General features: G+C 50.1%; 1 protein-coding gene and 1 long non-coding RNA gene across 2 annotated transcripts; one reads left to right on the top strand and one right to left on the bottom strand.

Moving 5' to 3' along the window:
• Positions 1 to 1,047: 1,047 nt before the first annotated feature.
• LOC120680501 lies at positions 1,048 to 2,436 on the bottom strand. The gene is made up of 2 exons (XR_005677690.1): positions 2,005 to 2,436; positions 1,048 to 1,331 (listed from the first exon to the last, which is right to left on the bottom strand). It is a non-coding gene; the product is annotated as an uncharacterized LOC120680501 (long non-coding RNA).
• A 6,449-nt stretch (positions 2,437 to 8,885) lies between these two features.
• Positions 8,886 to 11,606, top strand: LOC120683534 (phenylalanine ammonia-lyase-like). Its single transcript, XM_039965615.1, has 2 exons — positions 8,886 to 9,367; positions 9,572 to 11,606. Exons 1-2 carry the CDS (start codon positions 9,003 to 9,005, stop codon positions 11,316 to 11,318), a joined length of 2,112 nt encoding a protein of 703 aa, XP_039821549.1. The 5' UTR covers positions 8,886 to 9,002; the 3' UTR covers positions 11,319 to 11,606.
• Positions 11,607 to 12,794: the final 1,188 nt, after the last annotated feature.

The following is a 12,794-nucleotide window of genomic DNA, read 5'->3' as shown; positions in this document are numbered from 1 at the left end:
GTTGTGAGAGAAAAATATTGCTGGCAGACTGGTGGCTGGTGCTGATTTGGTGTGAGAGAAAACTACTCTTGGCTGGTTGCAACTGGTTGCAGCGAATAGAGAACAGGTGATTGCTGCTGTTATGCTTCCGGCTTGGTGGTTGCTTTGCACATTCGGACACAGATTAGTTATAATTCATAGTACTAGTAGCTGCAAATTTGACAGAGGACGGAGATGACCCCATAATAAACCAAAAGGCTGCAGGATCTAGATTTATGTTCAAACTAGAAAGAACACGCGGCAAATGCCGCGTAAGACCATTGTTGGACATGGATGAAGAGGGCTCTAGGCATACAAATTGACTACTTACTATTAACCTGTTTATTCTCGAATGTATTCACGTGGTATAATTGTGATTTGGTTAATCAACAAACAAAAATATATTTCTATGAAGTAGAAATATATAGATATCTGATTAAGCAAAATACTTCTATCAAGTAGAGAAATGACGTGAGCAGTTTGTTTGCCGCTCGGTAACAGGGAAATGGGGCTGAGGCTGTTATTGTTACATTACTCAGACACTAAAAATCCCCTGCAATGCTTGGGGGATGATTAGTATGAAAGAAAACAGAAAGAAGTTCCCAAATGAGGCATCCAAACCATTAAATGATCCAAAAATATGTATCAATATTTACATGTAGGAAGCAGCTAGGGAATACGGAGAATCCAAGGAAATATCAGTGCCAAGTTATTGCATGGTGAAACACCTGAGAATGTCCACAGATTTAGCAGCACATAATTTTGTCCATTTCCTTTTACAAACGGGTGCCACGTCATGCACATTTACCAGTAAGGAGAAAAAGCAACAACCAAAGGTATGGATATCTCTGTACCACTATACCTGCATATGGCCTGTGTACAACAGTACAGGCCTACATGGCAACCATTGGAATGCACCTGGTGAGTATCGCAATGAATACATTGCATATTTAAGGCTTTATACCAACCATGATCCAAGCTCTCACCTACTAATTACCTACTAAATATCCTCTTGACATGAATTTCATCTTGCACAAAAGGGAACAAACAATTTTGTACTCCCATTTATTTTCAGTACATGTTTTTTTTCTTTCCCTAGGAACGCTCGGAAAGGACACTAAATAGTACGGAAAATTTATACGTGGAACTGCCAAACATTATCTGAAACTACCAATCATATGAGTGAATTTGTAATTCAACTGTTGCAAATGACAGAAGTGTATACAAGTCATAGGTTCATAGTCTGACGGATCATTTGCAAGAACTTTGGCTTCTTAAGCATAGTTCATCTTGAGAAGATCTGGTCTTGTATCCTGCTAAGTGAGAAACAGAGATTATTCAACAAACTTAAATGGAGAAATAATTTTTCATGTAAACCAAATAGTCGTATATAAATAAGTATTACACTGGGTATATGTCTTAGAGAAGGAAAAAGGTGCCTCGGCAAAGATAAGTACTTTATTTTCTTTCTTTCTTTCTTTTATGGTTAGCCTTGAGCACATTTTTCTTTCTATTTTTGCATCAGCTACTTCTTAGCTAGCCCCCTGAGTTCCTGTTGAGCTATGCTTATGCCAATAGGACATGAGACTGCTACGCCACAACAGCTTGGCACTCAAATCAGTCTTGTCGATGGAGCGCACATATTACAATGATGCGATCAGATTGTTTTCATAAATCTTGAGATATAGTATGTTTAACTATCCTGATATTTCATTGACATTGCTACTGTTAACCTCATCTAAATATAAATTTACCTTGTAACGAATAGAAATTACAAAAACGGCTTCTTTCATCTAAATAGACTAATTGAATAAGGATTCATAATGTTGATAATTTTCTTTGCAAGAGCAGAACAATATCTTATATTGACAGAATATTTGAAAGAAATGGGCTAGGGTGACGGGATTATTGGCACACCTTGATACCTATACTGTATGCATCCAATTTTTAACTCAATAATGAGAATTGGAGAATAGAGAAACTTACAATTTTGAATATGGTAGAATAAATGTGACTCCTGCTTCATGGTATCTCTTCATTTTGCATTCCTACATAGAATTCTCAGGGCCAAAGGTGGACGATTCAATAGACTCAATCTTGCCAATTCTTAATCTGACAAATCCAAAAACATATAGAATGTCAGCTTTGAGCTGTTGCAGCTAATAATGGTTTGGAAGCCACTTCCCTTCCTGTCCACCTGCTGGTGGTGCTGCAGGACTTTCTAGCTCTTGGATGGCCATATCTTTGTCATCATGTTGTCCTTCAAGTCCTAATCATAGTCCATTTGCAGATGTGGTGCCACAGTTAAAAGGGAGAGAAGCCTTCATCAGCAGTAGCTGTAAGAATACCACTGGATAAATTGTCACTTGTGCAATTCATCGAATATCTATGGAACATATTAGCTATTCAGCTTCAATTAGCTGCTGCAGTGCACTCAAAAAAAATTAGCTGCTGCAGTGGATGGACAATAAAGAAAGTCTTGCTATGTGTGTGCTGCCTCCAAGGCTCCAAGCTGGTGCGCCCTGCTGGGAGGGGTGAGGAAGGCGACGGATGGCGGGCAAGGGTGGGTAGAGGCGACGGGGAAGGGCGGCAGAAAAGTTACGGGGGTGAGGTCTTGAGCGGTGGTCCCACACCCGCGCCATGATGGCTGCCGCTCCCGCAGCGCCGCCATGTCTGCGCCTACTGCAAAATCTGGGTTGGCCGGAGCCCGCCATGCCCACACCGCCGGCCGTGCCGGGGTCCTAGGGGCTGCTGCGCCCGTACCCCGCTGGGGACGCTGGCCCCAACTGCGGCGGGATGGCCGTGAACGCCGCGCTGGGGCCGCTGGCATCTCGCCCTGCGCTGGGCGGTGGCGGCAGGCAGCGGGAGGACTGGAGGAGAAAAAGTGCCACAGAGAGACCCGAGTCACCTGCGAGCGGGTTCGCGAGGATTCGCGAGCACGCGGGTCGATGGCTAACGGGTGAGAGACCCGCTACGACCCGATCGAACGGTTCCTATCTTGTTTCGGCCGGATCCGACGGTTAGCGAGTTAGCGGGCGACGTGGACGAATCCACCGCCCGATTCTTAAGATAAGATTTGGAACAAAATCCTTCAATTTTTTTTAGAGTAGATCAAGGAGGAGGTTATTAGTAATAGGCCCATTTAGCTTCTTCGGGACCAACTAGGCCATTTGAGCCAAGTAGCCCATTTTCACGTGCTACTCAGTTGCCCTGTCCTCCTTAGCATGTCTTTAATATGCTCTTTACCATGTAAACCTAAAAAAAAGATCTTTAGCATTTTTTTTCACGTTATTCCGACTCGTTCCTTTCACATGTCCGTACAGAGCATCTTTCCATGCTCGAAAACGCTGGTAACAAACAACCAGCCTACACCGATGCGGCCCCGCGCAGCTTGTCAGGCCGCTACTGCTGCAACCAAAACTCTGACGAGTAACCAGCAGTCACCTCGACCATCTGTGCTGGTCGAATACAAAGCATATGGCCACACGGGGGTCTCGACTCGCTAGTGCTAGTGCCGGCACATTTGAACTTGAACAGCCGTAGCCTTGATTCGGAGCCGCAGAGCTGCAGAAGTTGGTCCAAATTCGAGATTAAATCAATCCTATAAAGGTTTCTAGAGAGCTGTTTTATAGGAGAAAAGGGTTAATTTAGCGCTCTGCTTCACTCACCAGCTCTCGAAGCTCGGAGCTTAGGCCTCCTCCAAAAAGGCAGCTTAAAGCTAGCAAAAATAATTTTTTATTTTGTAAACAGTAGCAAAAGTGAATAGCAAGCGAAAAGTTAGTAGTCAGTCTATAACATGGGTACTTTAGAAAATTTTTTGGAAACTAAACAGGGCATAACATGGGTTCTTGATTTTTTTTCCCATTCCTTTTCCATTCCACAGCACAGCAATACCCACACGTTCCGTTCTCGCTGTGTCTGCTTACATACATACACACTACGATTCCCCAAGAAAGAAACGTACACTACGACGCCGTAGCGTTTTCCACGTTCTTGCGCGCGGCACGCTGTGGTTCCGGAGATACTACGTGCCGTGTGCAGCAGGGTATCGGGCACTCATATACTGGGTCATCAGTAAATACTAGCCCAAGGTTAAAGGTACGTAGTAACAGACAACCGGCCCGGCCGGCACGCGGGCAGCGCGTCAGTCTGCCACGACGCGAAAGCCCGTGATTACCAAACAACCAGCGGCGCCAGCGCCACACAGTACACATGTGATGTACGGCACAACGGGTGGTCTGCACGGCGGTGCCTTGGCCCTGGCCGTGGCACACGCGCTGACAAGCACGCACCAGCGTCGACGACGCGTACGAGGAGGACACGAAACAGGCCGGGACAGAATAAAAAGGCCAAGGAAACAGGGTCTCCGATTGGTTGTTGTTGAGCGGGTACAATTATTTTGGAGTAAATTCCCTGTATGCCATTGAAAAATGTAACCCATCCCTTCTATGCCATTGAAAATTACCTCATCCCTTCTATGCCATCATTTATAATTTTTCATCCCTTCCATGCCATTGCCGTTAATTTCTCTAACAGATCCGTTAAAAGGTACAGGGAAAAAGACAATAATACCCCTCCGTTTCCTCACCGCAATTTTTTTCCCCGAGCGCCCCGCCCCTCGACGCAGTTCACCCGGCCGCCATCCCGCCACGCCTCGACGCGCTCCCCCCGCCGCCTTCCGCCGCGCACGCACGCGGGCCGCCTTCCGCTCGCCGCTCGTGCACGCCCACGGCTGCGCCCGCGCGTGCTCGCCGCCTCGATTCACTGCGCATGAGGTCGCCGCCGGCCGCAGGGGAGGTAGCGGCCATCGAGCTCCGCCGCCGCGCGGATCTGCGGCCATGGCGAGGCGCGCGCAGGCTCAAGGAGCTCGGCGGAGCTCGCCGCCGCCGGGGTCCCCCGCGGCGAGGGAGGAAGACAAGGAGGGGCGGCGGCGCGAGCTCGCCCAACGGCGAGGGAGGAGGGGCGCTCCTCCCTCCCCTCCGCCTCTTCTCTCCCTCTCCGTCCTCCCTCTCCTCTCCTTCCCTGCTCCCTCGCCGGCGAGCGTGAGGCGGGGCGAAGGTGGCTGGCGAGCGCCTCCTCCTTCCTTCCTCCCACACGCACGGCGCCGCTCCTCCTCCTTCCTTCCTTCCACCCGCGCGGCACGGCCCTCTCCTCCTCCCCCCTCGATTCGGCCCTCGACGGCGCGGTGGCCCCCTCCCAAGCCGGGCCTCGTCGCCGCGCCCTCCCCTGCCTGGCCTCGTCGCCGCCCCCCCCCCCCCCCCCCCCCCCGCGTGCCGCCCCCTCCCCTGCTCGGGGACGGAGCCGCGCGTGGCCATGGCGAGCTGCAGGGATGGCGGCGGCGGCCAGAGCCACGCGTGGCCATGGCTGGTCCGGCCACGCCTCCCGCCGGCGCGCGGCCGTCCTCCTCGGAGCGCTGCCGGCCTGCGCGAGCACGCCTGCCCCTCGGCTATTCGCCTCCCCTCCCCCGGCCGCGGCATGGGGTCCGCTGTGACGGCGGTTAGCGGGACGGCGGCGGACGGCCTCCCCTTCTTTGCTCCCTCCCGCTGGCCGGCCGCGCGCGCCCCCTCCTCCCTCCCTCCCTCCGCTCGCGCCGGCCATGGCGAGCTACGGCGGGCTCGCACGGCGGCTGCGGTCCCTGCTTCCTCTGCCGGCGGCCGGAAGATTAATCTGACGTGTGGGTCCCACACGTCAGTGGTAGTAGAGAGAGGGCAAGGAATAGGAGCCAGGGGTATTATTGTCCTTTTGTCTTTCAGTTTAACTGCTCCGTTAGTATTTTTGACACCAATGGCATAGAGGGAATAGAAAATTAAAAACAATGGCATTGAAGGGATGAGGTAATTTTCAATGGCATAGAAGGGATGGGTTACATTTTTCAATGGCATACAGGGAATTTACTCATTATTTTGGGTCCGGGGCCTCCCCACCCAAGCCCCCAACAACCCTGTTTCGCAGCAGCGAGGAAAAGCCGGGGGGGCGATCCATTCCATCGGGCCCGGCAGAGCGGAGCGGCGGCGAGCCGGGCAACAACACTGGCTGCTCTCGTTTCAGGGTCGATCGAGCAATCCTGCCGGGATCCGCTGCGCCGCAAGCCTGACGAAGGGTTGTTTGGTTCGAGGGGTTAAATTTTAGTCTATATCTCATTAATTTTTTTTTAAGTATTTAGGGCTAAACTGCGTGACGAATCTAATGAGGTATATTAATTCATGATTAGAGAATGGTTACTGTAGCATTATTGTAGCAAATTATAGATTAATTAGGCTCATTAGATTCGTCTCGCGAATTAGCACTCAGCTGTCAAAAAAATTTTATAAATAGATTTTATTTGATGCTCCAAAATAGTAAAATTCTTTTTGATGTGACAAAAATTTAAAAAAAATCTCAAAAATCAAACAGTACCGAAAAGGAAAGCGATCAGTTTTGGCTTCGGCGAGACGTGACCGCCGGTTAGGATCGCTCGGTGGCGGCCAATCCCAATAAACGGTGTTACACCGGAGTGTAGGGGTATAAATTGGTGACTTTATGTGCACCGCCAACCTTCTATAGTCTAATATTTTGGATCACCAATTTGAGAGTGCAATTAAGGATTACCGATTCGCACCTCTACCGGCCGGCATCCGCTGCGGCGGAAACCAAGAGCTCCGTCGTCCCGCCGCCGTGGAAACCTGGTCATCTGTTAGGGAATTGCTAGCTCTGGCCGGTTCTCTCTCTCTCTTCCTGTCACGCTCACGCACACCTGGCCGTTGCTGAGAGCTAGATGGAGGGGCGGTTGGTAAGAATGCGAGTGCAACTTTAAATGTAACGGGGGTTGGTCAGGGAAGCGGCGGATTGTGGTTGGTGGTGGTTGGCACTAGTTTTTCCAATAGTTTGTGTTTCCAAATAATCCTTATGCTGACGTAGTTGTTGCATATAAGGCTTGTCAGTGATTTGGCTTTGCCTTAATTGGCAAGATTTTCAGAGAGTTTTATGCATGCGAGCTTGGTGAATTCATCATCGAGAGTAATATTTTACTTGAGTTTGGTACCATCACTTTTCCTGCATGATTCTTTTGTTGGAAGAGTTTTGGTATAATTATTCATGAATAAATTCATCTCTGGTACATTCTTATTATAGTATACAGGGTGAGTTGTGCGATGATAGAACTGGCCAATCATTTTGTAACGTGGTATATATAACTATTTGTCTCTAACTCGACAAAAGCATCTCTTAATTAGTAACCAACGTACGGGGCTACGGGTGATCGACATGAACTTTTTCTTTTTCTTGTACAAGCTCTTGCACAATTCGTAGAGAAAAAAATTGTTCCGTTTTTTTTTGGCTTATGCTACTATTCCCTCCATTCCAAATTGTATATCGTTTTAGATTTAATATCATTTTAGCAAATCTAGATACATAATTTTTACCATGCACCTCAATAAACATTATGTCTATATACATAGTAAAAATTAATTTTTACCATGCACCTCAATAAACATTATGTCTATATACATAGTAAAAATTATGTATCTAAATTTGCCAAAACGACCTACAATTTGAAACGAAGGGAGTACATGATCTGATTTTTCATAAGTTAACACTTCTCTGGTATTTTTCCAAGTGCGTTAAGACCAGCAGGTTCTGGCTCTCTTGGTTCCAACCGATCAATGATGGCACTCAGATGTGCTTCTAATGATTTGAAATCAATCCCAAAGAATTGGTAAAATCTTCAAGATTAGAAGAATGAAAAGTTCAACCAAAACGCTTTCTTTGAATTCTCATTGAGCTGCAACATACCGCTGCTAGAACCTTCCCTTTTTTCAAAGATGAAATCTGGCATAAAAGGATTACTTATGGAGCCCCTCCAATGTCAAAAGTTTCTAGATTAACTCCTAACAAAATTCCACCTGATCCACCATGGGGAGCTAGCAATGCCAGAAAAGGTCTTTGTTGCACATAAATTACCAAGACGATTCTTTTATGAAGTTTGTTTTAAATTCCCCTTCTTCCAGAAGACCAATGAGATCTATTATGATACTAGATAAGTGTCATTAGAATCATCATGAAAACTATTTTCATGATATACATATTTTATGTCATAAATATTGATACTTTTCTCTAAAAATTTGATGGAACCTAAAGAAAATTCAACTTAGCACAAAACTAGAATGTCTTGTTTTCTAGTATGGAGTTTTTTCTAAAGTATATACATATTATCAATTCCTTTGGTTTAAGAAATGGAATAAATTAGTCATGATCAAGCACAAACTCATCCCTTACAAATGGCACATGGTTACATAAACACCGATAAATGGTCTCTCCCGTCACACTTATGGGATGACTAGAATGAGGAACCACACTCTTACATATAACTCAATTCGTTATCCCAAACACTATAAAAGTTTATAAGTAAAATTCACGAGAAAGGAGTTTTAATTCTCACATAGGAAATTAAGGAAGGACAAAAGGCATATAAACTTCTGAAAGGATCAGGTGGGCGCCCGCGGATTAATCAAGATGGTCAATGAGTTGAGTCCTCTCCTACGGCGCCTAGAGACAACGACTAGAGTCCGCGCTGTTGTTGGGCTATCTCCATTGCAGAGGCCTCCATCCCAACCTCCCAAACCTGTTCTTCAATCCCAAGCCCAACCAACGCACACTGGACTGGATCACTGGAGCTCAGCTCAGCAATGTCAACATGCAGCCACCTGCACGCACATACTCTGGCCTGTCAAGAGAAAACGAAGAAAAAGAAAATAATCTCACTCTTCTCTGAGTGAGATCCACCACACCACACACCAACCAGGTCGCCAACTAACCCACCAACACCCGGCTTCACCTGCTCCCTGCTCCCTGCCCCCGGCCAGTTGCTATATAACTGCAGCCTCCGCGCTCCGTTTCCCTCCAGGAAGAGCTTCGCAGTCCTCCACACAACCTCCCGAGCTCTTCTTCTTACCACCACCACCACACCCAAACCCCAGCTCCTCCTCCTTTTCTCCTCCGTAGTCGAAATGGCGAGCAACACGGCCATCTGCGAGAGCGACCCGCTCAACTGGGGCAAGGCGGCCGCGGAAATGGCGGGGAGCCACCTCGACGAGGTGAAGCGCATGGTGGCGCAGTTCCGCGAGCCCCTCGTCAAGATCGAGGGCTCCAGCCTCCGCGTCGGCCAGGTGGCGGCCGTGGCCGCCGCCAAGGACGCGTCCGGCGTGGCCGTCGAGCTCGACGAGGAGGCGCGCCCCCGCGTCAAGGCCAGCAGCGAGTGGATCCTCGACTGCATCGCCCACGGCGGCGACATCTACGGCGTCACCACCGGCTTCGGCGGCACGTCGCACCGACGCACCAAGGACGGGCCCGCGCTCCAGGTCGAGCTGCTCAGGTACTCATCACGTACGAAACCACATGTCTTTGTTTGCTTCTTTGTTCCGGTACAGTACGCAGCTCCAAGTGATCATGTGCCTGCCCACTGGCAACGACCTGTCGGTGGTTGCAAGTTGCAATTGGTGTCTACTAGATTGATGTCTGTCAGCGGCTCATCTCTGACAACAGGCGCTCGATATGTTTTGTTCTCTCGAACCTGCAGGCATCTCAACGCCGGAATCTTCGGCAATGGTTCCGACGGCCACACGCTCCCGTCCGAGGTGTCACGCGCGGCCATGCTCGTCCGCATCAACACCCTGCTCCAGGGCTACTCCGGCATCCGCTTCGAGATCCTCGAGGCCCTCACCAAGCTCATCAACACCGGCGTCAGCCCGTGCCTGCCGCTCCGGGGCACCATCACCGCGTCCGGCGACCTCGTCCCGCTGTCCTACATTGCCGGCCTCATCACCGGCCGCCCCAACGCGCAGGCCGTCACCGCCGACGGCAGGAAGGTGGACGCCGCCGAGGCGTTCAAGGTCGCCGGCATCGAGGGGGGCTTCTTCAAGCTCAACCCCAAGGAGGGTCTCGCCATCGTCAATGGCACGTCCGTCGGCTCGGCCCTCGCCGCCATGGTCTGCTTCGACGCCAACGTCCTCGCCGTCCTGTCCGAGGTGCTGTCCGCCGTCTTCTGCGAGGTCATGAACGGCAAGCCCGAGTACACCGACCACCTCACCCACAAGCTCAAGCACCACCCGGGCTCCATCGAGGCCGCCGCCATCATGGAGCACATCCTGGACGGCAGCTCCTTCATGAAGCACGCCAAGGAGGTGAACGCCATGGACCCGCTCCTCAAGCCCAAGCAGGACCGGTACGCGCTCCGCACGTCGCCGCAGTGGCTGGGCCCCCAGATCGAGGTCATCCGCGCCGCCACCAAGTCCATCGAGCGCGAGGTCAACTCGGTCAACGACAACCCCGTCATCGACGTCCACCGCGGCAAGGCGCTCCACGGCGGCAACTTCCAGGGCACCCCCATCGGCGTGTCCATGGACAACGCCCGCCTCGCCATCGCCAACATCGGCAAGCTCATGTTCGCCCAGTTCTCCGAGCTGGTCAACGAGTTCTACAACAACGGGCTAACCTCCAACCTGGCCGGCAGCCGCAACCCCAGCCTGGACTACGGCTTCAAGGGCACCGAGATCGCCATGGCGTCCTACTGCTCCGAGCTCCAGTACCTGGCCAACCCGATCACCAACCACGTGCAGAGCGCGGAGCAGCACAACCAGGACGTCAACTCCCTCGGCCTCGTCTCCTCCAGGAAGACCGCCGAGGCTGTGGACATCCTCAAGCTCATGTCGTCCACCTACATGGTCGCTCTGTGCCAGGCCGTGGACCTGCGCCACCTCGAGGAGAACCTCAAGAGCGCCGTCAAGAGCTGCGTCACGGCGGTGGCCCGGAAGGTGCTGACCACCAGCCCCGACGGCGACCTCCACAACGCCCGCTTCAGCGAGAAGTCCCTGCTCACGGCCATCGACCGCGAGGCGGTGTACGGCTACTACGACGACCCCTGCAGCGCCAACTCGCCGCTGATGAAGAAGATCCGCGCCGTGCTGGTGGACCACGCCCTCGCGAACGGAGAGGCCGAGAAGGACGCCAGCGCGTCAGTCTTCTCCAAGATCAACAAGCTGGAGGAGGAGCTCCGCGAGGCTCTGCCCAGGGAGATGGAGGCCGCCCGCGTGGCCTTCGAGACCGGCACGGCGCCAATCGCCAACAGGATCGAGGAGAGCCGGTCGTACCCACTGTACCGCTTCATCCGCCAGGACCTCGGCGCCGTCTACCTGACCGGCGAGAAGCTCAAGTCCCCCGGCGAGGAGTGCAACAAGGTGTTCCTGGCCCTCAGCGAGGGCAAGCTCATCGACCCCATGCTCGAGTGCCTCAAGGAATGGGACGGCAAGCCCCTGCCCATTTGCTAAGCTGAGCACCGGCGCCGCGCCGCCAAGAGGAGGAGGAGATCACACTCACCGTACGCGAGGAATAAAGATGGGAGGGTTTCAGTATTCTGAAGGCTTCTTATTATTGTTTGTGACTTTGCAGATTATTATATGTTGCTTGTCTGTTCGTCCTTTTTTAGCTTGTTACTGTGATCCCTGTAATCGTGTATTCTGTCTCTTGTTTCTTACCCTCGATCGCTGCAATACCTTTTTTTTTTGAAGGAAAAACTGTGGGAGAGATCCCACAGTATCAAAAAAACCTTTAAATAAGGAAGCGTCTATTCGGTACTCGAGTGATTTGGAGCTTTGGCTCACACGTGTGATTTAGGCACCAGAATCACTCAAAAATACAATAGTAGAAAATCGAGTGAAACAAAGGCTGCTGTCACCCAAAAATTGTATCCTCAGAAAAAGTTAAAAAAATAATCAGAAAAGGTAAAAAAATAATGGAGAATATAAACAAATTTAAAGACAAAGTAATAACTCAGAAAACAAATTTCATGACAAACTAATAGCCCAAAAAAATTTACAGAAAACAAATAAAGCATAGAAAACTAATAATCCAGAAAACAAATTTTATGACAAACCAATAACCAAAAAAATTATAGAAAACAAATAAAGCATAATTACAGAAAACAGACAAACTAATAACCCAAAAAACAAATTTCATAACAAACTAATAACCCAGAAAACAAATTTCTTGATAACACTGGAACATTATAAATGATCCTATTCTAAATGAACATCAAGGAAAAATTCCTCTCCACTCTCAGCAAAGCTAGAAGAAGCGCAGCTTCGGCAGCAGCAAAAGCTAGCCTCACTGAGAGAGAGAGAGAGAGAGGCAGCAGCCGTGCGGATGCAGCAAGACACAGGGGCATCATGCGGCAGCAAAATCAGAGAGAGAGAGATGGCAGGGGCATCATGCGGAGGCAGCAAGCTCAGAGAGATGACTGCGGCCGGGCGGACGCAGCAATTAGCTCGATCTGAGAGAGAGAGAGCGCAGCGGGCCGCGCCGCCGCAGCAAAAAAAAGGACAGGGGCTGCCTGGTCTGATTCCTACTCCGACGCAGCGCATGATCAAAATAAGTCCAGAAAGTATCGGACGGCCACAAATTCGAGTGAGAAAGAGCTGCCGATCACACAAGTGAGGTATAGCTTTTCCTTTAAATAAAGAAAGTCCAGCAAAAAAGTACTTACAACGATCGCTGCAATGCCATTGCCCATGGCCCGGCACTCAGCTTTCTGATCTGTACTCTATTTTGGAAGTAAATGTACCACTGTATTTGAGTACATGTGCTCCTCTTATCTCTCTGTTGGAATGTTTGTTTCGTTACGTGAGAATTGAACTCAACGCACTTTAACTTGTAAATGGTCTGTAATTAACTCTTTTTTTTCTCAAATACGTATGAGAGCTGCGCATCATTTCATTAGGTCCGCATACATGCCGAATCCACGGCTT

The sequence above is a fragment of the Panicum virgatum genome, chromosome 7N, assembly GCF_016808335.1.
Source record: "Panicum virgatum strain AP13 chromosome 7N, P.virgatum_v5, whole genome shotgun sequence".
In the NCBI taxonomy this organism is placed as follows: domain Eukaryota; kingdom Viridiplantae; phylum Streptophyta; class Magnoliopsida; order Poales; family Poaceae; genus Panicum; species Panicum virgatum.
This window is presented reverse-complemented; position numbering and strand designations above follow the sequence as displayed.

Excerpts from the sequence above, each read along its gene's own strand:
- LOC120683534 (XM_039965615.1), top strand. The coding sequence starts at position 9,003 with ATGGCGAGCAACACGGCCATCTGCGAGAGCGACCCGCTCAACTGGGGC. Across the intron at positions 9,368-9,571 it reads CTCCAGGTCGAGCTGCTCAG|GCATCTCAACGCCGGAATCT; the intron begins GTACTCATCACG and ends TCGAACCTGCAG.